General features: G+C 34.4%; 1 protein-coding gene across 3 annotated transcripts in view; it reads right to left on the bottom strand.

Moving 5' to 3' along the window:
* The window catches only part of Boll (boule-like RNA-binding protein), a gene marked incomplete in the record, with an annotated part of 45,777 nt that overhangs the window by 21,200 nt on the left and 1,919 nt on the right, over positions 1 to 22,658 (bottom strand). For 2 of the 3 annotated variants that reach the window (XM_013512041.1, XM_005373262.2), the window contains 9 exon segments: positions 2,632 to 2,760; positions 3,824 to 3,871; positions 8,372 to 8,431; positions 8,580 to 8,651; positions 12,495 to 12,622; positions 15,257 to 15,332; positions 16,743 to 16,797; positions 18,786 to 18,877; positions 21,411 to 21,548. In XM_013512041.1, the coding sequence (XP_013367495.1) occupies positions 2,632 to 2,760; positions 3,824 to 3,871; positions 8,372 to 8,431; positions 8,580 to 8,651; positions 12,495 to 12,622; positions 15,257 to 15,332; positions 16,743 to 16,797; positions 18,786 to 18,877; positions 21,411 to 21,548 (798 nt within the window). 3 annotated transcript variants of the gene reach the window in all.

Here is a 22,658-nt window from a genome sequence, read left to right as displayed (position 1 = left end):
TAATTCTGGAGGTGCCTACTTGCTTTTCTTAAAACGCAGTATAGAAATTTGTGAAAGTATATTCTGTACCTTAAAAAAAAAAAACAACAAAAACTAGAAGCAATGGCAGTTTTATAGAAACAATTCCGAGTAAAACCTGGAGTGCTTTGTCTAGCCAGAACTTAAGGTAAAGCAAGTTTTCAGAGTGATAATTGCTTCTGAGTTACTACTTAATAGAAGATTTTTTTTAATGTAATTAGAGTGAGGAAGTAGACTCTATATAGAAATTTTTATCATTGGTATAAACATAACCTAAAAAAAACCACATTTTTTTAAAGCAGGATCTCACTATGCAGTAGTCTTGAACTCACTTTGTAGTTCAAGCTGGCCTCGAACTCGTAACACTCCTCCTGCCTCAGCCTCCAGAGTGCCGGGATTACAGGTGTGCGCTACCACACCTGGCACGCTTTCCTTATTTTACAAATGAGGAAATTATGAAAGGAAAAATGTGAGGATTAATTCTTCTGAGTAACACAGTAAGTAGTGAGGCTATGAACCATTGTAGGGGGACAAAAAAAGGACTTAAAATATAAGAGAATAAAAGGATCATAGATGGAATGGAAAGGAAATGAAAATATCCAGAGCAGGAGTCAGAAATAACCTTGGATAAGACTTAACGTTACTAAATAGATATCAGAAGCTAAGGAGGAGTTTGGTTTTGTTTTAGTCTGTATGTTGGAGATTACAGACTGACTTGATTTGCACAAATTGGTTTCTACTTTGTAAAAGAGCAAGTAAAGCTATGCTCTAAGAGTGAAAGAGAGGAGATGGTAGTACTGAAGACTTGGCAAAGGTTTAAAATAATAACCATGAAAAGAATAAAGATACTAACTTTTTCTTAAAGAAAACATCTATATCACACCACAAATGCCTTGTAGTTTCTAATTTTAGGGAAATCCCACTTAAACTATTCACTAAATTATATAGAAGTCAGACTATATCTTCTACCTGGTGATATGTTAGTAAGAGAAATAATATTAAAATGCAAGCATACAAATATCATTCTCTGTGTGGAAATACCATACAATATACAAGTTATATGATAATAATAATTAGCTATATATTTAGAAAAATCTTTCTAGATTCCACTAAAAATAACCTGATTACATGTATCTGAAGGAACATTATAACAAAATGGAATACTATTAAGCCTAAAAAAGAAGAAATCCTGTTATTTGTGACATCACAGATGAAATCACAGGAAACCACTATGAAGTAAGCCAGTTACAGAGAGATAAATCCTGTATGATGTCACTCAGATGTGGACTCTGAAAAAAATCAAGCTCATAAAAGCACAGAGTAAAGTGACAATTGGGGAGAAGTTTGTGGAGATGTTGGTCAAAGGGGACAGTCTGTTAGCATGAGTGTGTTTTGACTATTTACTGTATAGCATGGTGACTACAGTTAGTAATAATGGGCTATTTACTCCAAAGTTATTGAGAGTAGATGTTAAATATTCTCACTGCAAGAAAACAAAAATAACTGAGTGGTGGATTAGCTCATCTGTAGTAACCTTTTCATAATGTATATACACATCAAAGTATCTACAGCACAATTCTTATTCATCAATTATACCTCAGCAAAACTGGAAAAAAAGCAACCACCAAAAATAAGGGTGAGACAAAGAATGGAAGAATCTAATAAAAGTATTTATATTAAATATGAAGATACAACTGCTGAAATTATTGTTCTAGAATAAAAATTATAGTGTTATAAACCTTTGCAATATAAAAAAATAATGTACTCAAGCAAGAAGGTGGGTGCTCATTTCTAATTTTTACAACATTGATTTAAAATATACCATGCAAATTCCTGGCACATAGATGGCAAGGCTCAAAGATACAATTTAAAGACACTGAAGATATTTATAATTTGTAGTTATAAAATAAACTTCAGTTTTATATATATATATATATATATATATATATATATACACACACACACATACATATGTATATATATATAAAGTTTTTTTTTTGAGATAGGTTTTCACTCTGCAGTTTGGGCTGGCCTTGAACTCACTTTGTAGCCCAGGCTGGCCTCATACTTGCAGTGATCCTCCTGCCTCAGTGGGTGGGTGGCTGGGATTACAGGTGTGCACCACCATACCTAGCCTTGAGTTATATATTTTAAGAAAGATTTTTAAAGGTATTTTTTTACTGCTTTAATGATTATATTTTTAGCTGACAGAATATTAGCAATAATACAGACTGACAGACAAAATGAGAAAGAAAAATATTTGATATCTTACTATTTTCAACATGATTAAGTTAAGAGGTTAGCTTAGTTCAGTGAACAATAAATTGATTGAGGAATGACCAGTTCTAATTAGTGAAGTCCAAGATGAAGTATTCTTAGATACAAAAAAGGGGAAAAGATATAAATAAATCAAAGATAAGCAGTTTCAATGAAGGTCCTGAATAAATTAAAAAAGAGCAAAAGCAGCTAAAGATCAGTTACTTTAATGTTAATACAGGCATACAGTGCTGGAAATGTGGCTCAGTCGTACAGTGCTTGCCTAGCATGTACAAGACCCTACTCCATCCCCAGTACTGCCCCAAATGACAACCACATAAAAAAAGCCACAGATACCTCTGGAACAGAAGCTTCCATCAAAGACAGTGGAGGAGGAACACATCCACCATCTTGTGCAATCTCCATGGGTTGGTAAATGACTTCAGAAGGTTGCAGGTATAAGAATGGAGTGGAAGAGGCAGGAGACTAAAACACAAAACCACATTTCAAATTCAAATATGATTAATTATTCCTATTAGACAAGTGATGGTGAACCTTTTAGAGTTTTCAATGATAACATACAGCTGGCTATGGTACTTGTGTCACAGGTTCACCATCACTGTGTTAGAACAATGGCCCAAAAGGTGAGAAATATACTGTTTTCATATTTTCCTAAACTACTTCTTAAGGGATAGCACCGAATTATCCTAGTAACAGATGAGGAACTCTGGGTTTTTATAAATTCAAACTGCACAGATGTCATTAAAGAACATCACCATAAACACCAAAAGTTATTAGTGTCTCAGAATCTTACATGCCAATTCAGATAACCGTGGTTATATTAATATCATCATTAAAGGTTATATTAATATCATCATTAATAATATAATCCATGATATTTAAATTGGCATATCTACTCAGCTTTGTGACTTCCCATAGAAGTGGGAAAATGTTATTAAACAATTTTGGTGGTATATTACTTGTTCTAAAATTTGGAAAACGATAGTTTGAACATCTCTGAAGTTTCAGATTTTAGGGCATTCTGGATTTGAGATTAGGGATGTTTAACTAGTAATGCTTATATAAATATTCCAAAATCAAAAAACCTCAGAAGTATGTAACATTTTTACTCCCAAGAGTTTAGGATAAGGATATTAAACCTGCACTCATTAGGAGGGTAGGTCAAACAAGCAAAATCGAAAGTGAAACTAGACAAATGCTAAAATTTCCAATAATACCAATAGTAAAAAGAAATAATTTTTTGTGTTTATATAGCATTCACTTACTTATAAAATGCTTTCACTTACATATCTCATTTATCTTCACAAATATCATGTAAGGAAACTTACAAAAGTATAGTATCATTACATCCATTTTGCAAATGAGGAAGTGAGAATGTAGTGAATGAAATGAACTGTTAAAGGAATCACAGTAAATAGAAGAGGGAGATCTGAAAGGTAGTTTTCCTGACTTTAGTCTCTATCTAGTCTTCAGAAGAATACAGATTTTATATATTTACATTAGATACTGATTGTTCATTAGCATTTACCTGAGGAACACTCCACTGCCACTGTCCTGGAAGACACTGTGCTGGGGCCTACAATGAGAAACAACAAACGAAACACCACCCAGGTCATAAACAGTGGACAGCGCCATGCAGAACAATGAAGTTGGGCCCTTAAGCCATACATATAAATTAACTTGAAATGAACCAAAATATAAAAGCTAAAATGACAAAACACTAAGGCTTTGTGATATCGAATTAGGCAACATTTTTAAAATGGCAACAAAAACTTAAAAAAAGAACATCTACACAGAGGTGTACACAGATATAAATGAATATTGGATTTTATCAAAGAATTTCTACCTTGAAATTGACGTGATGGGAAGCATTAATCTCAAGCTCTTTTCTACAATGTATTTAACATTATGGTTTTCTAAGTGTGTAAATTAAAAATGAATTTTGTATATACTAAAAAAATAAAATTATGACACCAAAAACACACATAACAATAACCAGAGCAACAAAATTAAAAAAAAACCAAATAAACTGTACCTTATTAAAACTTTAATGCTGCAAAGGACACCAACAAGAAGTGAAAATACAACACATGATATCTGATAAGGAAATTATATGAAGAATATATAAAGAACTCTTAAAATTCAAAAATAAAAACATAGTAACCCAACTTAAAAATGAGTGAATGATATAAATAGACTTTCCACCAAAAAAGACACATTTAAAGACATATATGGCTAATAAGATATACATATCTATACAATGCTACTTCAGCTCACGAACTTGACTCTCTCCACAACTCTGGTCGCAAACTGAGTTGGATAAGAACCAAATCAAATTAAATGGCAAGGTGCAATACTGACCTTATGGGGAACTCTGATTTAGTTCTCATCCAGTTTGGTTTGTGACCAGAATCATGGAAAGAACAGAGTTTGTGAACTGAGGCACCACTACGTATGACGTTTTATATATGTATGGCCAATAAGCACATAAAAAGGCGGCAGTAAACATCATTCGCGTGTGGAAATACAAATGAAAGCCATGATGTGCTACCAGCTTATACACACTGGGACAGTTATAATCAAAAGTGTATCTGAGAACAAGTATGAGGAGGGGGCTGGGGATTTAGCTCAGCGGCAAAGCACCTGCCTGGCAAGTGCAAGGTCGTGAGTTCAGTTCCCGGTACCGGAGAAAAAGCAAAAAAAAAAAAAAAAAAAAACAAACAAAAAAAAACAAGTATGAGGATATGGAGTAAGCTAGAACCCTCATAAGCTGCTGGTGGGACTATAAAATGGTGCAGTCTTTCTGCAAAGCGGTGTGACACTTTAAAAATTAACTACATAAATTCCACTCTAAAACCTAAGAAAAATGCAAATGTATGTCTCACAAAAACTTGTTCATCACAACATTATTCGTAACAGCCAAAAAGCAGAGAAAATCCAATCCATTCATCATCTGATGAATGAAAATGTTGGTGTACCCATACCAAGGGATTTTATTGTGAGATGAGGTATAGATACCTGCAGCCACATGAGTAAATCTTTATGCCGAGTGAACAAAGCCAGTCATGAAATACCATATATTGTATAACTCTTCCTATGTAAAATATCCAGAACAGGCAAATCTATGAGGACAGAAATTACTGGCTGCCTAGCTAGGATGGGGAGTGGGGAACAGTAGTGACTAACGGGTAAGATTTAAGGGGGAGTGGTTAAAGTATTCTAAAGTTGACTTTGGTGTGGTTACACAGTAACAAGGAATTTACTAAAAACCATTCAATGGTATACTTCTGTTAGGTGAATTGTAGGTGAATTGTACAGTATGTGAATTATAGCTAAATAAAGCTGTTAATAAAAAAGAGGATGGGGAAGGTACAGTGGCACACATCTGTAATTCCAGGCCTCTGAGGCAGGAAAAGCACAAGTTCAAGGCCAATCTGGGCCTCTCAGCAAGACACTGTGTCTTGCTCTGTGTCAAAAAAAAATTTAAAGAGCACTGGAGCTCTATTTTAGCAGAGCACTTTCCTAGCATGTGTGGCACCCTGGGTTCAATCATCACTATGGGGTTGGGGGCAATTTACTTAAGGTTTTTATTATAAAGTGACAAAATAAAAGCTAGACTTTATTCCTTAAAATATATTAATTTTCAATAATGAATGTTTTATTCTTAGTCATTTTAAATAAAGTCTTTTTCTCACTATCATTTTAAAAATTATTATTATTTTCTTTTTGAGACAGGGTTTCACTATGTAGTCCAGGCTGGCCTTGAACTCACTATGTAGCCCAGGTTGGCCTCGAACTCATGGCAATCCTTTTGCCTCAGCCTCCCGAGTGCTGGGATTGCAGGCATGCACTGCCACGGCTAGAAATTTTTCTCATTATTAGACCAAAAAAAAAAGACAGGAAGATGACCCCAAGGATCTACCATCTAAATCAAATCATTGTAAATTTAGTTCTGACCACTTCAACTGCTAAGGGACAATACCACTGTATTATAATGATAGCCGAGATAATGTGAAATCCATGTTACATATGAAATATTGAAAAAGGCAGAATAAATATAATCTTTTAAGAATATTTATTGATTGATTGATTGGCACTGAGAATCGAACTCATGACCTCAGGTTTGCCAAGCAAGCATTTATGCTGCTGAGCTATATCCCCGGCCCAAGAAAATATTTTAATAAAAACTTGAAATATAGTGACTGATACACTGACTTGTTACATAAATAAAATAACTATAAAGTGAAGGAGGTAAATACTGATTAAATCACTTATTACTTACTTTAACTACAAAAACTGGTGAAACTATCAATCTTAGAATTTATAAAAAGATGTAAAAGATTCTTGTGAAACTGGCAATTTTGAGGGCAGAATTATAATAAATATATAACTGGAAAGAAAACTGTGAAATGAAATTATTTCTTATATTGAAAAATATGGAACCAAAATCCTTCCCAAGTATATCTAGGTAACACTTCTATAATCTTATAATTTGTGTTAAGCAGAAAATCAGAGTCAAAATATAAAATTGTATTAAACTCTCCAGAATACTGTACATCTGATATGTCATGTGAGCTACAGCTCCTAGAACAATTAACAAAAGACAGGAAGAGCTGGACTCAGTAAGGCACAAGCAGAAAACACTTTCAAAGTACTCTTATGTGTTGTTCTTCCTTGTCACTGGATAAAACCTAGGGCAGTAATCTTGGGGGTTTGGCATATGCCAAACGTTGCCTATCTAATTAGGACACTCTACTGGATTCACTGGTGATCTTCTGCTGGGAGCCTGTGACTGCAGGGTTAAGCCTTGATTCTAGAAGCCTACTCTTGTCTGCACTGAGTCTTTTGCAACTGGAGTCACCTAGAGTCTCCTCTGTGAGGTTTGCTTTGCTCGTGGCTAGTGAAAGTTCAACACGTTCCTCATCTCCCTCCTTGTCTTTGCTCCTGGATCCTTTTTGGGATATTATTTTTAGAAGAGGTTGAGTCGGAGGAGAAGGGCACCCCACTCCAACACTCTCTTGTTAAAGAAAGCGTTGTTATGGATCTCCCTTCTCAAGAGGTGCTCAAGGTGGGCAATGAGGTAAGGATCTCAAAATTGCATTCACAGCTTTTCAGCCTGCCACATTAAATGGTGTGGTACCTAATCATCTGTCTTTGGGGCCTCTGCTGAAATTCCATGACAGTTTGGGAAAACTCATGCTATAGAAGGTGCTTTAAATAAATGCCATTAAATTATTTTGGCTTTTAAAATGAGGTATTATATTTAGCACAGTAATAGAATTAAAAATTGATTTTCCCCAAAGTCTAATAGTAAAAAGATTCTGTAATTTTTTTTTTTTTAACAGAGTCTCACTATGTACCCCAGGCTGGCCTCAAACTCATGGCCATCTGCTTGCCTCAGCCTCCTGAATGCTGGGATTACAGGCAAAAGCCACCACACCTGGCCTAATTCTACAATTTTAACTTAACATTTCATATAGGTCTATTTTAAAAGTTGAAAAAGTGACACAAATAAAAAGTTCTTTCACTGCTCCAGAGGTATGAAAGAATGCGATTTTATATGGAAATGTTATAAATCAGAGATTGACAAATATTTTCTGTAAAGAACTAGAGAGTAAATATTTTAAGATTTGCACGTCATATAATCTCTGTTAAAACTAGTCAGCTCTTTCATACTAGCACAAAAGCAGCCATAGGTAATACAAAAGCAAATGCAGCTATGTTCCAGTAATGCTTTATCTACAAAAGCAGGCTGTTTCTGGGTCTGGTCTAGAATCATGGTTTGATGACTGCTATGAACCAAAATGGTCTACATTGTAATTCACTTACTCCCAATCTCCCACCAGAGTTAATAAAAAGAAGAGTGTTGGTTAATTAAAAGAGGCTGTCATATATAATAAGTAATAAACCGTAAGTTACTTATTTAAATATATATCATATTAAATATAACAAGAAATTAACATATTGTTAATAGTAACATAAAACATCAGCTTGTGGTCCAAGACCTGTATCTGACTTTAGGAATTACTGCTAAAGGTGTTTTAGGGGAAATTTTAGCCAGGGGAACAAGACTGACCTCATTACATTTGTTACAATGAAGCACAGTCCATCTTCTTATATAACATTGTTTAATTCCCTCATAAAAAAAGAAAAAATACTGCTGTCAAGGCTTAAGCATCTCTTTTTGATCAGTAAGAGTATTTACATGAGAAAGAAATAGTGAAAGTTATCTCAAAAAGTGCTGACAGTATCTGAGAGGGTTCAAATTATAATTTAATGCCTACCTGGTAGTGATATGCAGGTTGCTGATAAACGGGCTGAGCTACCATTACTGGAGAACTAGATATGGAACGTGACTGTACCAAGAAAATAAAAATAGAATTGTTTTAGGCAAAATTCTTTAAAATAGCACATAAATAAAACATCTCAAATTGTTGCATAAACCCAGTGAACTTCCTGTTAATGATTAAAAATGATTTTTCTACTTCTTATTGATATTATTACCAACTCTGCTAGGCTATTTAATCATCAGAGTATGACTATTTCCACGTGTTTCATTTCCATAGCAATACTGTACTAAAACAACAACAGTACCAGAAAACTTGCTTTTAGCCTGAAATGTATCACCTTCAAAGATTATCAAAAATAGACTGTTTAAAGAAAAATGGCACTTGAACTTAGAGGTATATTGCTTATTTCTACTGTGGAAACTAAAAGTAGATAATGTTTACAATAGCATTTAAAACTGAATTAATAATCCCATATAATTTTCCCATTGATTTTACACTAAAGTAACTAACATTTTATTCCTTTGTTATACACTTACTTAAAAGCAAATGCACTGTTTACTGAAACATCTATTAAATTCTTTTAGTAATATGATATTTAAATGAGTTAATTATCCAAAAAACTTGTGATACGTCTGTATCTGAAGTAACAAGCAACACTTAATTTTTCAACATGATACAGTAAGCCCTGAAATAGATTTAATGCCAAATCATTGACAAAACTGGCAAGTTGCATTTCAAGACAGATAAAATTCACTCTAATCATAGCAAATGAAATTTAGATTCTAACAGAATTAACTTACTACTGTTTGTCTTAATGTTCATACTTTCAAAACTGAAGAAAAGTATCATTATTTTGTAAGATATACACATTTTAATATGCTAATAAAACTGTGCTACAGATTAATATTAGAAAATAACAATAATTTACCACAATAGGTTAAAAGAGAAAAAATGATAATTCAGCAGATACAAAAAAATATTTTAAACATTAATTTTCTTTTAGAATAAAAACTTGTAGCAAACATCAGAAAATAACTTCCTAAACTGTTTTAGGGCAACAGCTCTCACTTTGGGTGATTCTGTCTCATAGGGATCATCTGGCAATACTGGAATATGTTTTGGTTTTCATAACTGTGGGGTAGCTGGGGACAATTCTAAACATCCTACAAAGCACAGGACAGCTCTTCCCAACAAAGAAACCATTTGGCTCAAGACGGCAATAATGCCAAGGCTGTGAGACTCTGACGAAGAGTAACTTCCAAAGCCCACAAAGAGACAGACAAGAGTTTAATGGTGAATCAATAATGAACTTGTTCCTTTTTTCAAGAAAAAGATTATGAAATTATTACATCAATTCTGTAGCAGGGACACTGCCAGGATAGTTATTCAAGGAGTTGGGTGGGGAGAGAAGAAACAAAATGATGGAATGAAAAAGACCTAAATAAACATGAAAAAAAAAGGAAAGAAAAACATCTAAACAGAGAGAGGTATCATGTTCACGGGTGGAAAGATTCAATATTAGAAAGTACCTAAATGTCCCAAATTAATCTATATATTGAATGTAAAATTCAATTAAAAACCCAAAAGGGATTTTTGCAGAACTAAACAAACTGAACTATAAAACTTGTACTTGTAAAAGCAAAGACTTATGACAGACTTTGAAGAACAAAGTGAGATTCTGCTCTGTCAGATTTCGGGACTTCCAACAAAGTCACAATAATGAAAGCAGAATTGGGCAGAGTAGGCAAGTACATCACTGGAACAGAACAGATGCACACAGCAACCTGGTGTTTGAATGACTCATTTCAAACAGAAAATGGGTAGGTTAGTTAATACATATCCTGCAGATTTAAGATCTAGCTTTGAAAGGCAGCAACACTACAGAATTTAAAAATAAAATATAAGAGATTATCTATTTCTTGTACAAAAGGAATTGTTTTTAAAACAAGATAAAAGATGAAACTATAAAGGAAAACATTAATACATTTGTCAACATTAAAATAACGTAAAAATTATAACCTTTTTCTAATGGGGAGAAACCCTCAAACCATGTTAAATGGACAAGCCACAAATTGGAAGGAGATATTTACAATTCAAAAAATTCAGGTAATGAGCAAGAAAAAGGCAAATCACTTTTGTAGAAAACTGGGCAAGAATATGAACAGGTAGTTCATAGCAGAAATTGGAATGAGAGTAAATATATGAAAATCAGTTCACTCTTACCAGTAACTGGACAAATTAAAGACAAAACCAAGTAACATTACATAATGACTTTGGCAAAAATGTGAGAATCAGGTAGCTGTAAGGGTTGGCACAATATTAAGAGGTTTCACACACTGCTGGCTAGAGTTTATAAGTGGGTATACTTTCTAAAGCTTTTAGTTAACATTTAGTCAAAGATGCATGTAAAATTTCAATTCTATGCATGTTATCGGAGTATAGGGAGGGGAGCACAAAAATATTCCAGGCATGAATAACTAAAAATACCAATTTTAGAGCCTAAACTTGACTTGATCTGCCTGTCTGCCTTGTCTGCCTTGATATTTCTGTGTTCTCTGGATTCCTGTTTTCAAAATTCCCCTTTCATTTACTTCCTTCCCTAAATAATAGCACACTTCTCATTCTGGATGTTACTATACTGCTTTGTTCTGAAATACAAACACCATCAGTGCATCAAACAAATACACAATTCAAGGTAATTCTCAGAAACAGAGAAGTTCCAACAAAGAGCTTTATAAGAAACATTAAAGAGGAGATGGTACCTTATTTCATCCAGGAAAAATAATTAAATTAGCTGATGTTCACAGGGATATACATAAACTCTTTTATTTGAGTTTAAAATAAAGTCAGAATCTCCTAATAGTTTTATTCAATTGACTAGCTTTGTTAAATGAGCTGTACAACAGACATTTTCAATTATTCAAGTAAAAGAAATATACGGGTACAAAGTTTTAGTAAAAATTTATTTAAAGTAATACACCATAGGCCTCAACTATTCAAACTTACAAGTTTTAGATATTACCTTCAAATGAGTGTATTTATAATTTTTCAAAAAAATTAGATATATAGACAAAACCTTTGAAAACCACTGCCCTAAAAAAATTTCACATAACACATGTAAGACCTGAATGTTCAATATAGCCTTCATTGTAGGAAAACTTTTAAATGTCCACGAATAAAGGAATATAATGGAATAACATAAAATATTAAAAGTGAATTAGATATATACAGATTAACATGGTATAATTCAAAACAGGATCAATACAGTTCAATCTCAAACACACAGTGTTGAGTAAAAATCCAAATTTATACAGTGTTTAAAAACCACCTAGCTGGGGATGTGGCTCAGTGGTAGAGTTCTTGCTGTGCGTGCATAGGCCCTGGGTTCGATCTCTAGCACCACAAGAAAGAAAAAGACCACCCAAAACAAACAAAACCCCAAAAAACCACCTAGCTAAGCATGGTGGAACATACCTGTGATCACAGCACTTGGGAGGCTGGGGGAGGACTGCCACTGAGTTGGAGGCCAGCCTGAGCTACATGGTGAATTCAAGACGAGCCTGAACTATAAAGTGAGACCCTGTCTCAAAAAACAAACAAACCACCCAAAGCAACACTGTATGTTAAGAATACATACACTTGCAGTAAAAACATACAAAGCAGATGGGAAATATATTCTGAGAAGGAAAAGATGATAAGAACAAAGATAAGGAGAACTTTACCTGAATTTGCCGTATTTTATTCTCCCCTTTAAAGTAAGTAAATATGGCAAAATGTTAACATCAATTAAACTTGGGTGATAGGGACATGGGTGTTATGTTACTTGTATTTGAAGTATTTTGGAAATAAAACAAATATTTGTAATATTTGATATTAACAGGTGAAAATTCTTTAAATGAAGTTACTTACAGGCCAAGTTGGTGGGACAGAAGCTACCTCTGGAGTATGAAAATAAGCCACACCATTATGGTAAGTGTAGGGATATCCAGTTGAAGTGGTTAGATACATTGTTCCAGCGGCTGGCATTACACTAGAACCTAAAGCAAAGATTAAATAATTGAAACGTTTAACTTTTAAATATATAATTTCTGAACACTTTTGGAAAAATATTTAACACAACTACAAAGGTACAGTAAAATATCACAAATGTGTTTATTTATTTATTTATTTTATTTTATTTTATTTTTTTCCGGTACCGGGAATCAAACTCATGACCTTGCACTTGCCAGGCAGGCGCTGTGCCGCTAAGCTAAATCCCCAGCCCCCACAAATGTTTTTAAACTCCATATATTAAGCTATCTTTGAAGCATGCATTGTCAAACTCATTACCTTATAATTTTTATTAGCCTAAGGTAATTAAAAGACAAGGTTAATAAAAAATATTAAATATCTACCAATTCAGATTCTAACACCAGTATAATGACACAGAATTTAACAGTAAACATAATTATCACCTATGTCATTTTTATGAACTATTTAGAGTTACTGAGAAGACTACAGACACTACAGTTCCTAAGATCTTAGATCTAATTTATAAAGTTCAAAGATGATGGAGGCAATGGAGCTGGAGAAGATTCCACTTTCCTAAAGATTTCTGGGTTCTACTCTACTACTTGCCTGGGTTTACAGCCAACAGGCATTCATCCATACTATGACTCTCTTTTCTCTCCAGTCTCTCTCTGTTACAACTGCTGCTCTTGAAAACATGACAAGTCTCTGAGTAGCTAGTCTGGAGGTCCAGAGTCCCCAAGTCTTTTTCCAAGCAGGTCCCCCTGACCAAAAAAAAAAAAATCAACCAGGCATGATGACACACAACCTTAATCCCAGCACTCTGGGAGGCTGAGGCAGAAGGACTGCAAATTTGAGCCCAGCCTAGGTAACTTACTGACTCACCAAGACCCTGACTCAAAAAAATAAAGAAGGGTTGGGGATATAGCTCAGTGTGAATTTCCTGAGTTCATTCCCCAGTACTGTCAAAAACAAAAACAAAGATAAAACAACAAATCAAATTACACACACTGTTCTGTCATAGAGGAGACTTTAAAAGTTACAAACTGGACCACCAAGGTTTATAAATGACTGGAACCATTAATAGTCCTTCAACTATACCTGTGCTTCTCAAAATTTAACATACACTAGAGTCACACAGTTTATTAAAATGCAAATTCCAGGCACCCATCATCAGACATCTTGAGCTAGGGCCCCAGAACCTGTGCTTTGACCATCTCCAAGGGAACTGACGCTGTCTTCAAACTACAGTGTCAGTTCCACTGGTCCACAACTGTAAGCAGCATTACTATTTCTCAGCTGTTATGTTTTCACTGCATTTGATCTACTACTGTCACCACTTATGTCTTCTAAAACCATATTCTTTTGAAGATCTGATGAAACCCATGGACTTTTTTCTCAGAGGCATATATTTGTTTCAAGTAGAATTTCACACACATTTCAGGAGGTCCACAGATCCCTAAGATCATCAATAAAACATGGTTTATCCATTAAATGAATACTATTTTATTATGTACTATTAAAGAACATTGAACTAGGCCCTGGGAATGCAACAAAAAGTTTTTAAAAAACTGGACATGGCATGGTCTCTATGTCTTTAGAAGTTAGGGTTTCATATGCAGTTAGGGTTTCATATGCAGTTAGGGTTTCAATTAGTTATTAGCTAATTACACAATCAATTAAAATTTTGATGAACACTTGAAGAGGTAGTATAGAATAAGTTACTATGTAATACAGAGTACTGTAGTGAAGATATACATTATTATATATATACAGAAAATCAATCTCTCTCTACAAATGCTGTGGAGTATCTGTGAGGAAGTGATGTCTGAACTGTTCTATAAAGAATGCATGGATGGTAGAGTACTCTGAGTAAAAGACACAATATATGAGAGGGTCCTCACAAGTGCTGTGCTCCTTGGAACTCTTCTGAATTACTGGTCAGCTCTCAAGTCAAAGCAGAGCCGTTCAGATGATCACAATCCATTCCCTTGTTACCAGAGTTACAATAACCACCTAATGTTTTAAACTTCCCAGTAGACACTAGGATGTGGCTATGGAAAATAAGAAAAGTTATAATTTTATGGGAAGTTTTTAATATTTTAATAGTTTTATAGGTAAAAAATACAGATGTTTAATGTAGTAAGTGGTAAGAGTAAAGAAAAGAACCGAGAGCACTGCAGCAATGTGACAAAGGCACACAGCCTAACGCTTTAAAGACTGCTCCTGTGGGTGATTATGACACCTGTGGTTGGGGACAGTACATACAATGAAGGCAGTTTCTGATATCAGTTCTATAGTCTCACTTTAATATTTTTACTGATTAATTTTAAATAAATTTTCTAACTAGAAATAATTTTAATTAGTAATTTCAAGTTACTAAATTACTTCTAATTAAGTTTGCAATTTTAAATATTTTCATCATAAAGGATTTTTTCTTTAAGGATATAACTATATGGAATATACTTAGGTAACATTATTTATGTCTATTTTCCCTAGTCAAAAAACTAACACATATTAATTTGTGGTAAAAAACAACTACATACAAACTTTACTAAAATAACTTTATTACATGACAGAAACATTACCTTTATAAAACTCTTAATATTTCACAAAAGGACCATGCAAAAATATAGAAGAATATATTAGTTTTCAATACATACGAGAGATCCCGACTTGCTGTTTTCTTATTGCTGGGCCAATGTTCAATTTCTTATCTTTATAATTAAGTTTTTCAGCCTAAAATAAAAAATAAATAATTTTATCATTTTGGCACTAAATAAATATAAAACCAAAACAGAAAAATTAATAAATATTTTTACACATTCAGACTATAATGTTTTTGAAAGCAACAGGGCGTAGGATAAGAGCAGGTTTTTGGATTCAGGTACTCTGAATACCAATCTTGCTTCTGATGCTGTCATTGTAACATCCTGTTTGTAGTATAATCTATCCTCTATTCATTGGTTCTCTATTTGTGACTCCCCAAATTGGTACTTGTGATGTCGAGGCTATTGTGGACATGCAAGAGTGGTTGACATTTGAGTAGTGACACACACAGGTTCCTAGCTGGGGCCACACTAGGTGGTGCTTCTTCTTGTTTAGGCTCACACTGTAGAATTTTTTTTCCATGTTTTATTTGGTGCTAAGTTTACCCCATTTTTGCCAGTGATTCTGTTACGTAAATTGCTCCAAGTCTAGTGCTAAATGCTGGCTGTGTTCCTAAGCACAGTAAGACTGTCTGAGGTTCACAGAGAAAACATGGAGGTGAATTCAGGCCTGAATCATGGTGCTGCTGGTCACGAATTCAATGTTAATAAATCATCAATCTACTAAATATGGTTTCTTTAAATGGAAATGCACATAAAACAAGGTTATGTATAAACTGGTTGATGGTACAGGAGCTCTTGGGAAGGTGACTTTTCTCTTTCCAACGAGAGAAGCAGTGTGGTCTTCACTGATTCAGCTGCACTCATGGTGATGTTAAGGCTTGTAACTACTGTGATTAACAGAATTGACTATGCTTTTGATAATATACAATTCAAACTCACATTTTTCTAAAAAACTGAATGTTACATTTGCTACAACTTAAAGCTATTACACTGAACTGCAGGTTACAGATTTTTTGTATGAATGCTCATAGTTTACATAAAGCAGTGATGGTGAACCTTTGAGAGACTGAGTGCCCAATCTGCAACCTCAAACCCACTTATTTATCACCAAGTGCCAACCCTACAATTAAACCTGATCACTGAAGTTTTAGTTTAGAGAAAAACTTTTGTCTTAAAGGAAAAATACAGTAACAGAGCTTTCAATGATACAAATAGTCCACTGTGGCACTCATGCCATAGGTCTGCCACTACTGATAATAGTTTTTCACAGAAGGTAAACAATTTCAGATAAGCTTCATCCCCAAGTTATTAGTTAAGCAAAAAGACTGAAAACTTATATTATGATGTCATAATCATACTCAAGCAATGATTTAGAATTTGTTTTTCTGCAGATAAGTTTCTTGGAGACCAATGGCAATCTTAAAATGCATGTAAGGTGTTTTTTATTTTAGCAACTAATAACTGTACTTTAAACACCTTATAGGACTGATTTTAAAGAAAGATATAAAATGAAGTTAAATATACCAAAAGATCTTACCTCTTGTAAAATTTTTTGTGCATCTTCTTGTGTTTCAAAAGTGACGAAACCATACCTAAGTAAATGTATTAATAATTACTAATCATTTTTTAGAACATTTCATGAGTTGTATTAGTTTTTGATTTTATGCTGCTGGAAATCAAACACAGGACCTTGTGCATTTTTGGCAAACGTTCTACCTTTGAGCTATACCCCTACATCTGTATTTTTAAAAATTCTTTTAAGAATAGGCCACTTGTAGAAGCCTGTTTCCATGCTACACAAGCATATGGATATTAGAAGAACCATTCACAGCTGAACACTGTCACCTTCTCTTTCCAAAGTCAGGGGACTGAAAGAAATGAGAGATCTGAGCTTTATGTAAGGAAGAAAAGCATAAGAGATTCATATTTTGGCTTAAAAATTGGGACACAATGAATTTCAAACGAAAGCAATAGTGTCCTCTTAAAATAACAGGTTTAAATACAGTAATCAAAGTAGAAAAAGGAACTTAAGAAAATTAAAATTTCAACACAGTAAAATTATTTGTATTGATAAAGACTGTACAGATATATATTTTATTAACACAATCAACTGTACATTTCTCAACTATCAACCAGAAATGTATACAGCCTAATTTTAGATCTGCTTTCTATATATGATTGGTACCTTCAAGTGCAGCTCATATAACGGTCAAGATACAAAAATATGCCATGTCCAAAAAAACCAAAGTAGGTAGAAAAAAAGGAAGTCTGTCTATCAAAGCACAACTTCTATTTGGAAAACTAAATAAAACTCTTACTAATGCTAAAAATCCTGACTTCTATGCTTTCACTTCATAATTATTATACCATATATAAAGTCTCTTTTTTAACAAAGGAAAGTTCTCTTTTCCTAAACATTAAATAAAGGAATTATTTTTACACTAAAGTCTTGGTAGAACACATGCACCACCCAATGGAAAATGCATAAAATACAGATGTATGTGTTTCAATGTGTTTTTCAGTGATGAAAAGTGGGTATCATCAAACTATTTCAAAATCTGCTAACCAAACAAAGCAATGTAATATTAACTCATCTTAATATTTTTGGAAGTCTATGGAAGTATTTCGTTATGTTTAGCCTCCCTGTGGGGGTCCTATCTCTTTAATCTGTTACACTTACCTGCTGTTTCTCAGTAATACTGTTTTCTACCCACGTTACTGGTCCCTTGTCTTATGTCTATAACTATGCATGTCGCATCTCTCCTTCAGTAAAATAAACAATCTTTTACTGACACACTATGTTATCTATTTTCTTTTGCAGTGTAACTTCCTTAAGTGAATGCACTAGGCAAACTACATTTTTTTCTCTCTGAAAACTGGTGTTTGCACATAGCAATTCACTTAAACAGTGTTTTATAAATTCCAGACATTTTATTGCTTTCTTTTCAATTTTCATTTTCTCTGAGATGAGAAAAACCATTCTCAGAATTACATTCCTCATGTTAGTTCCCTAATTAGGTCTTGAGACACAACCTACAGACCTTCCATGGGGTCAGCTGTTTTCTTTTTTTTTTCTTTTTTTTTTTTTTTTTTTGGTTTTTCTCCGGTACCGGGAACCGAACTCACGACCTTGCACTTGCAAGGCAGGCGCTTTGCCGCTGAGCTAAATCCCCAGCCCTGGGTCAGCTGTTTTCAAATGAACCTCTCTGTAGTCTGAAGCAGGGATATAGTTCCAAAAGTATTGATCTTTTAACTTCTGATTCTTTAGCTCCAGTACTATTTGTCCCTCAACATTAAGTGCCTACTGCCTGGCAGTGAATGGCCCCCTCCGCCCCCACAAGAATAAGTTCCCAAGAAATTAATGGATATTATAGTGTCCCTCCTCAGTCTACCAAAACACACATACGCGCACACACACACACACACACACACACACACACACACACACACACAGATAAGGTAAGAGGAAAAAAGAGGGCTTGAAATTCTCTCAAAAATGGAACAGAAAAATTAGTACACATCTAGCAGTCCAATAAAAACTCAACTGTTCATTCTCTGTACTATTTGTAGTAATACTAACCCTTTAGACACTCCAGCTCTGTCGTTCACAATCTTCACTTCTTTTACAGACCCATACTGGGAAAAAAATTTTCTTAAATCATTTTCATTTGTCTAATGGTATAAAAAGAAAAAATTAAATAATAAAAGATGAAATAACAATTGTTTTAAGAGACACAAAATGTTATAAATAATATGGTTAAATGTCTTTCATTAAAACAGTGCATGAAACCACTACATTATGAAAATCAATATAAATACCTTGTTTTATGCCTTAGCTGTGCTGTTAAACTATTATACACAAATCAAACACATGTAAGCAGAATTACATATTCTGAAACTATAAAGAAGGTTCACTATTTAAAAATCTTTAAGTGACTCTTATTCTTCAGTTAGCGAGTTTTAAAAAACTGCTTTGGATTAAGTGCTACCATAGTAAAGACACATTACAGTTAGCCCTGGTGACTCAGGGAGACCAACAATCATGGAGTGGAACTCAATGAGTTGGCCCATATTAGGCACTTTATAATAACCAGCAATCTCCAAGAAAAGTCAGGTTGTGGGAAAGCTCCTGAAGTACTTGAGCTCAGTGTGTGAGAAAAATGGGCTGACTACAAGATTTAAAATTATTAGATACTTTTATCTGTATTCAATATATATTTCATTTAAATACACACACGATACTCGAAATAAAAACGAGAATCATAATTAGGCTTATATAAGATGTATATAAAGACTGGGTCTTTTATATAAAGACTTGCACCTTTTCTTGGAGTATATACACTAGATTTAATGCAATTTCATTTTCTGGTTGAGTTGCAGTGGCTTGTCTCCAAGAGTAAATGTCTCTAAGGGAAAATGTCTTCATTTATGTAGGAAATAAATGTGCCTTAGGGTGCAGCTGTGCCTTTTGAATTCAACTGCTATTTAAACACACTATTGATTTTTGCTTGATGATGCAAAGCCTGCTAATCCGAAAGATGACAAATACTGAGTCAATCTAAGAATAAGTGAATGTGTTTTATTCCAATAAACATAAAGTGGAATCAACACTAGAATAAGAATTACTAATAGTTAGGTGTGGTGGTACACACCTGTAATCCCAGCACTAAGGAGGCTAAGGCAGGAGGATCACTGAAAGTGTGAGGTCAGCCTAGGCTACAAAAGTTAAGTTCAAGGCCAGTCTGGACTACACAGTGAGACCCTGTCTCAAAACTGCCCCTTCTCCCCAAAAGGGGGAAGAACTGCTAGTAGAGATCTTAAAACACATTAATCCAAGGTATTCTCTGGTAAAAGAACTTAAGCTCAGTTTTGCAGCTTCAGCATTTTTGCTCAAGTAAAGACAGAAAGTCAAGATGATTAAAGATTAAGAGGCATGTCTACAGGCTTCTAAAAAATAAGAGGTTTAAAAAGTCTCAGACTGCTTGTTATTACAGTGGCCTATTTTCTTGCTGGCATTTATCTGTGGTCTTGAAGAAGATGGAAGCAAAGAAAGGAACTCTAGTAGTTACCTGAAAGCTATGGCTGTACAGTAACAATGGTCTCCAAAGTTCATACTGTAGTCTTTGGTAATTCAGAATAACCTGGTCATAGCAATAGTTGTGTTTACTGATGACCTATTTTAAATATACACTAAATTACATGAATTCTGAATAGGAATGCTCATACTGAATACTTCTGGTCAGCCATTTTTTTCCCCACAGACACAGAAAATCTTTTAAAAAATAAACATTTTATAAGAAGTAATGTTTATTTTTAGTGAAACACACATAAAACATTATTTTTGCAAATACACTAAATATAAGCATGAAAAAAGTAATTATACCTAAATAGTGACAGACTGACTATATGGAAATAATAAGCTATTATTGTCAAATACCATACCTAACAGCACAAGGATTTTTCTCTCCCTATGATTCCTAACGCATGATACGAAAGCTTAGGAATCTTTCTGTATTTCCACTTGGAGGCTTGAGTGCTTGACTTTAGACACTCACTCGTGCCTTTCTCGTCGGTGCTTACCATGGTGCTTACCACCTTCCATCTAGGGTGCTGCCAATCAACTCACATCTGTGATTCTTTTCAAGCGTAAAATGGCCAATTACCTGACTTAAAAAGTATGTTACGATCAAGATGCTCTATTCTGACAATATCAAAGGCCTTTTTTGGTGATCAAATTCGGAATTCAATTACAGAAAATTATTGGAATATTGAAGTCTTGGGAGTTGCTCAGGAACCCCAGATAAAAGTTGAGAGTAAATTCTTCTTGAGTCTTCCTTTGAAAATTTTAATCACTCATTATTTAGGTAATGGCATACTACACAAGGAAGTATAATTAGTGTGGTATGGTGACACAAATAACATGGAAGTGAGTCAGAAAAGTAGGATTCTGGTCTCAGTCTGCCACTAAGTAGCTAGGAGCCTACAGCATGCGAATGAGCTTCAATCTCCTTGCATATGAAATGAAACAATTATACTTGTGTTACTTAACCTACATATAGATTCTTTATAGAAGGACAATCTGAAACCTGTTAATATGCAAATACGTATTTCTATAGTAGCACAAACAACATGAGAAATACCTCCTTACACAAAATATTGTTTAAAAAAGGTCCCATGGCTTTATGCCGCATGCATAAATAAGTACCTTAAAGTCAATTCCTCCTACAAAGATGCGATTGGGTATCACAGTTCCATATCTTGGGGCACTTGTTGGGTTATTCAAAGGCACTGGTGACACAGGATTAGGGGATGGAGAATCTGTTTGTGTCTGATTTGATGTTTGCTGTAAAATAAAATTTTACATTTCCAGCACTAGATATGAGTTTTAATACAGGCTATAAATATAAATGAGTCATTTAGGCAGTATGTGGTATTATACACTTTTATTCTACTAGTATGAGAATTATAATTAGAGCCAATAGTTTTTGAGGCAACAAAAAATAAACACAGACTCTACCATAGGAACATTCTTAAACTATTAAATGCATTACCTAAATACGATTACAGTAATTACTGTTAATTATATTTAGTTATTAAGGAAAAGTATTAAATTAATGAAGAGAAAGTGAAAGCAGTCCTAGACAACTGGGAATGGGCCTGGCACAACTACCTAGGCCCACCTGGGTGTTATCAGGAGTTGCCCAGTGATCACAGCTAGGCTGTGATGGTCTCTTGTTAAAACCAATGTCAGACAAGGTCAGTCCATGATTGATGGACTGGATCAAGATAAAAACAAGACAGCCAGGAGTGGTGGCACACCTGCAATCCCAGCACTCTGCAGGCTGAGGCATGAGGAACACTGTGTTCGAGGCCAGCACACAGCAAGACACTGTCTCAAAACAAAACAAAACACAACACCCGAGATCATTCCACCATCATGTCTGCACACTGACAAAAACGAAAGCATTGCCCAAACCTCGGAATGACTAAACATCTCCTTCTTCCGGCAAACGAGTAACTGCTCCTTCATCAATCACAGCTTTAGCCTTGATCTTTCTCGTTTTTAAGAATTAACATCTGCAATCACTGAAATACTCTCATTTCTCGCCAACATGCATGCCAGAATAAAGCCTTTCTTTCTGAAACCTTGTCTGAAAATCACTTACATCCTACAGAAAGTTATTTTTATTAACATTTTCTGACTGAAAGGTCACATGGTATATAGTCTTCCTTGTTCTACAGAACCCAACTTTCTTAAATTACAGGTGTCTTCCTGGTGGTCTTTGGCTAAAGGTCACTGACAAATTTAACTCAATCAACTCCACTATTTTCAGAACATCAAATTTTTAAATGCACTTATAGGGGCTGGGGATTTAGCTCAGTGGCAAAGCGCCTGCCTGGCAAGCGCAAGGTCGTGAGTTCAGTTCCCGGTACCGGAGAAAAACCAAAAAAA

The sequence above is a fragment of the Chinchilla lanigera genome, unplaced genomic scaffold (genome assembly GCF_000276665.1).
Source record: "Chinchilla lanigera isolate Chin_1 unplaced genomic scaffold, ChiLan1.0 scaffold00002, whole genome shotgun sequence".
Classification (NCBI taxonomy): Eukaryota; Metazoa; Chordata; class Mammalia; order Rodentia; family Chinchillidae; genus Chinchilla; species Chinchilla lanigera.
Note: the sequence above shows the minus strand (reverse complement) of the source record. Positions and strands in the feature narration are given on the sequence as shown.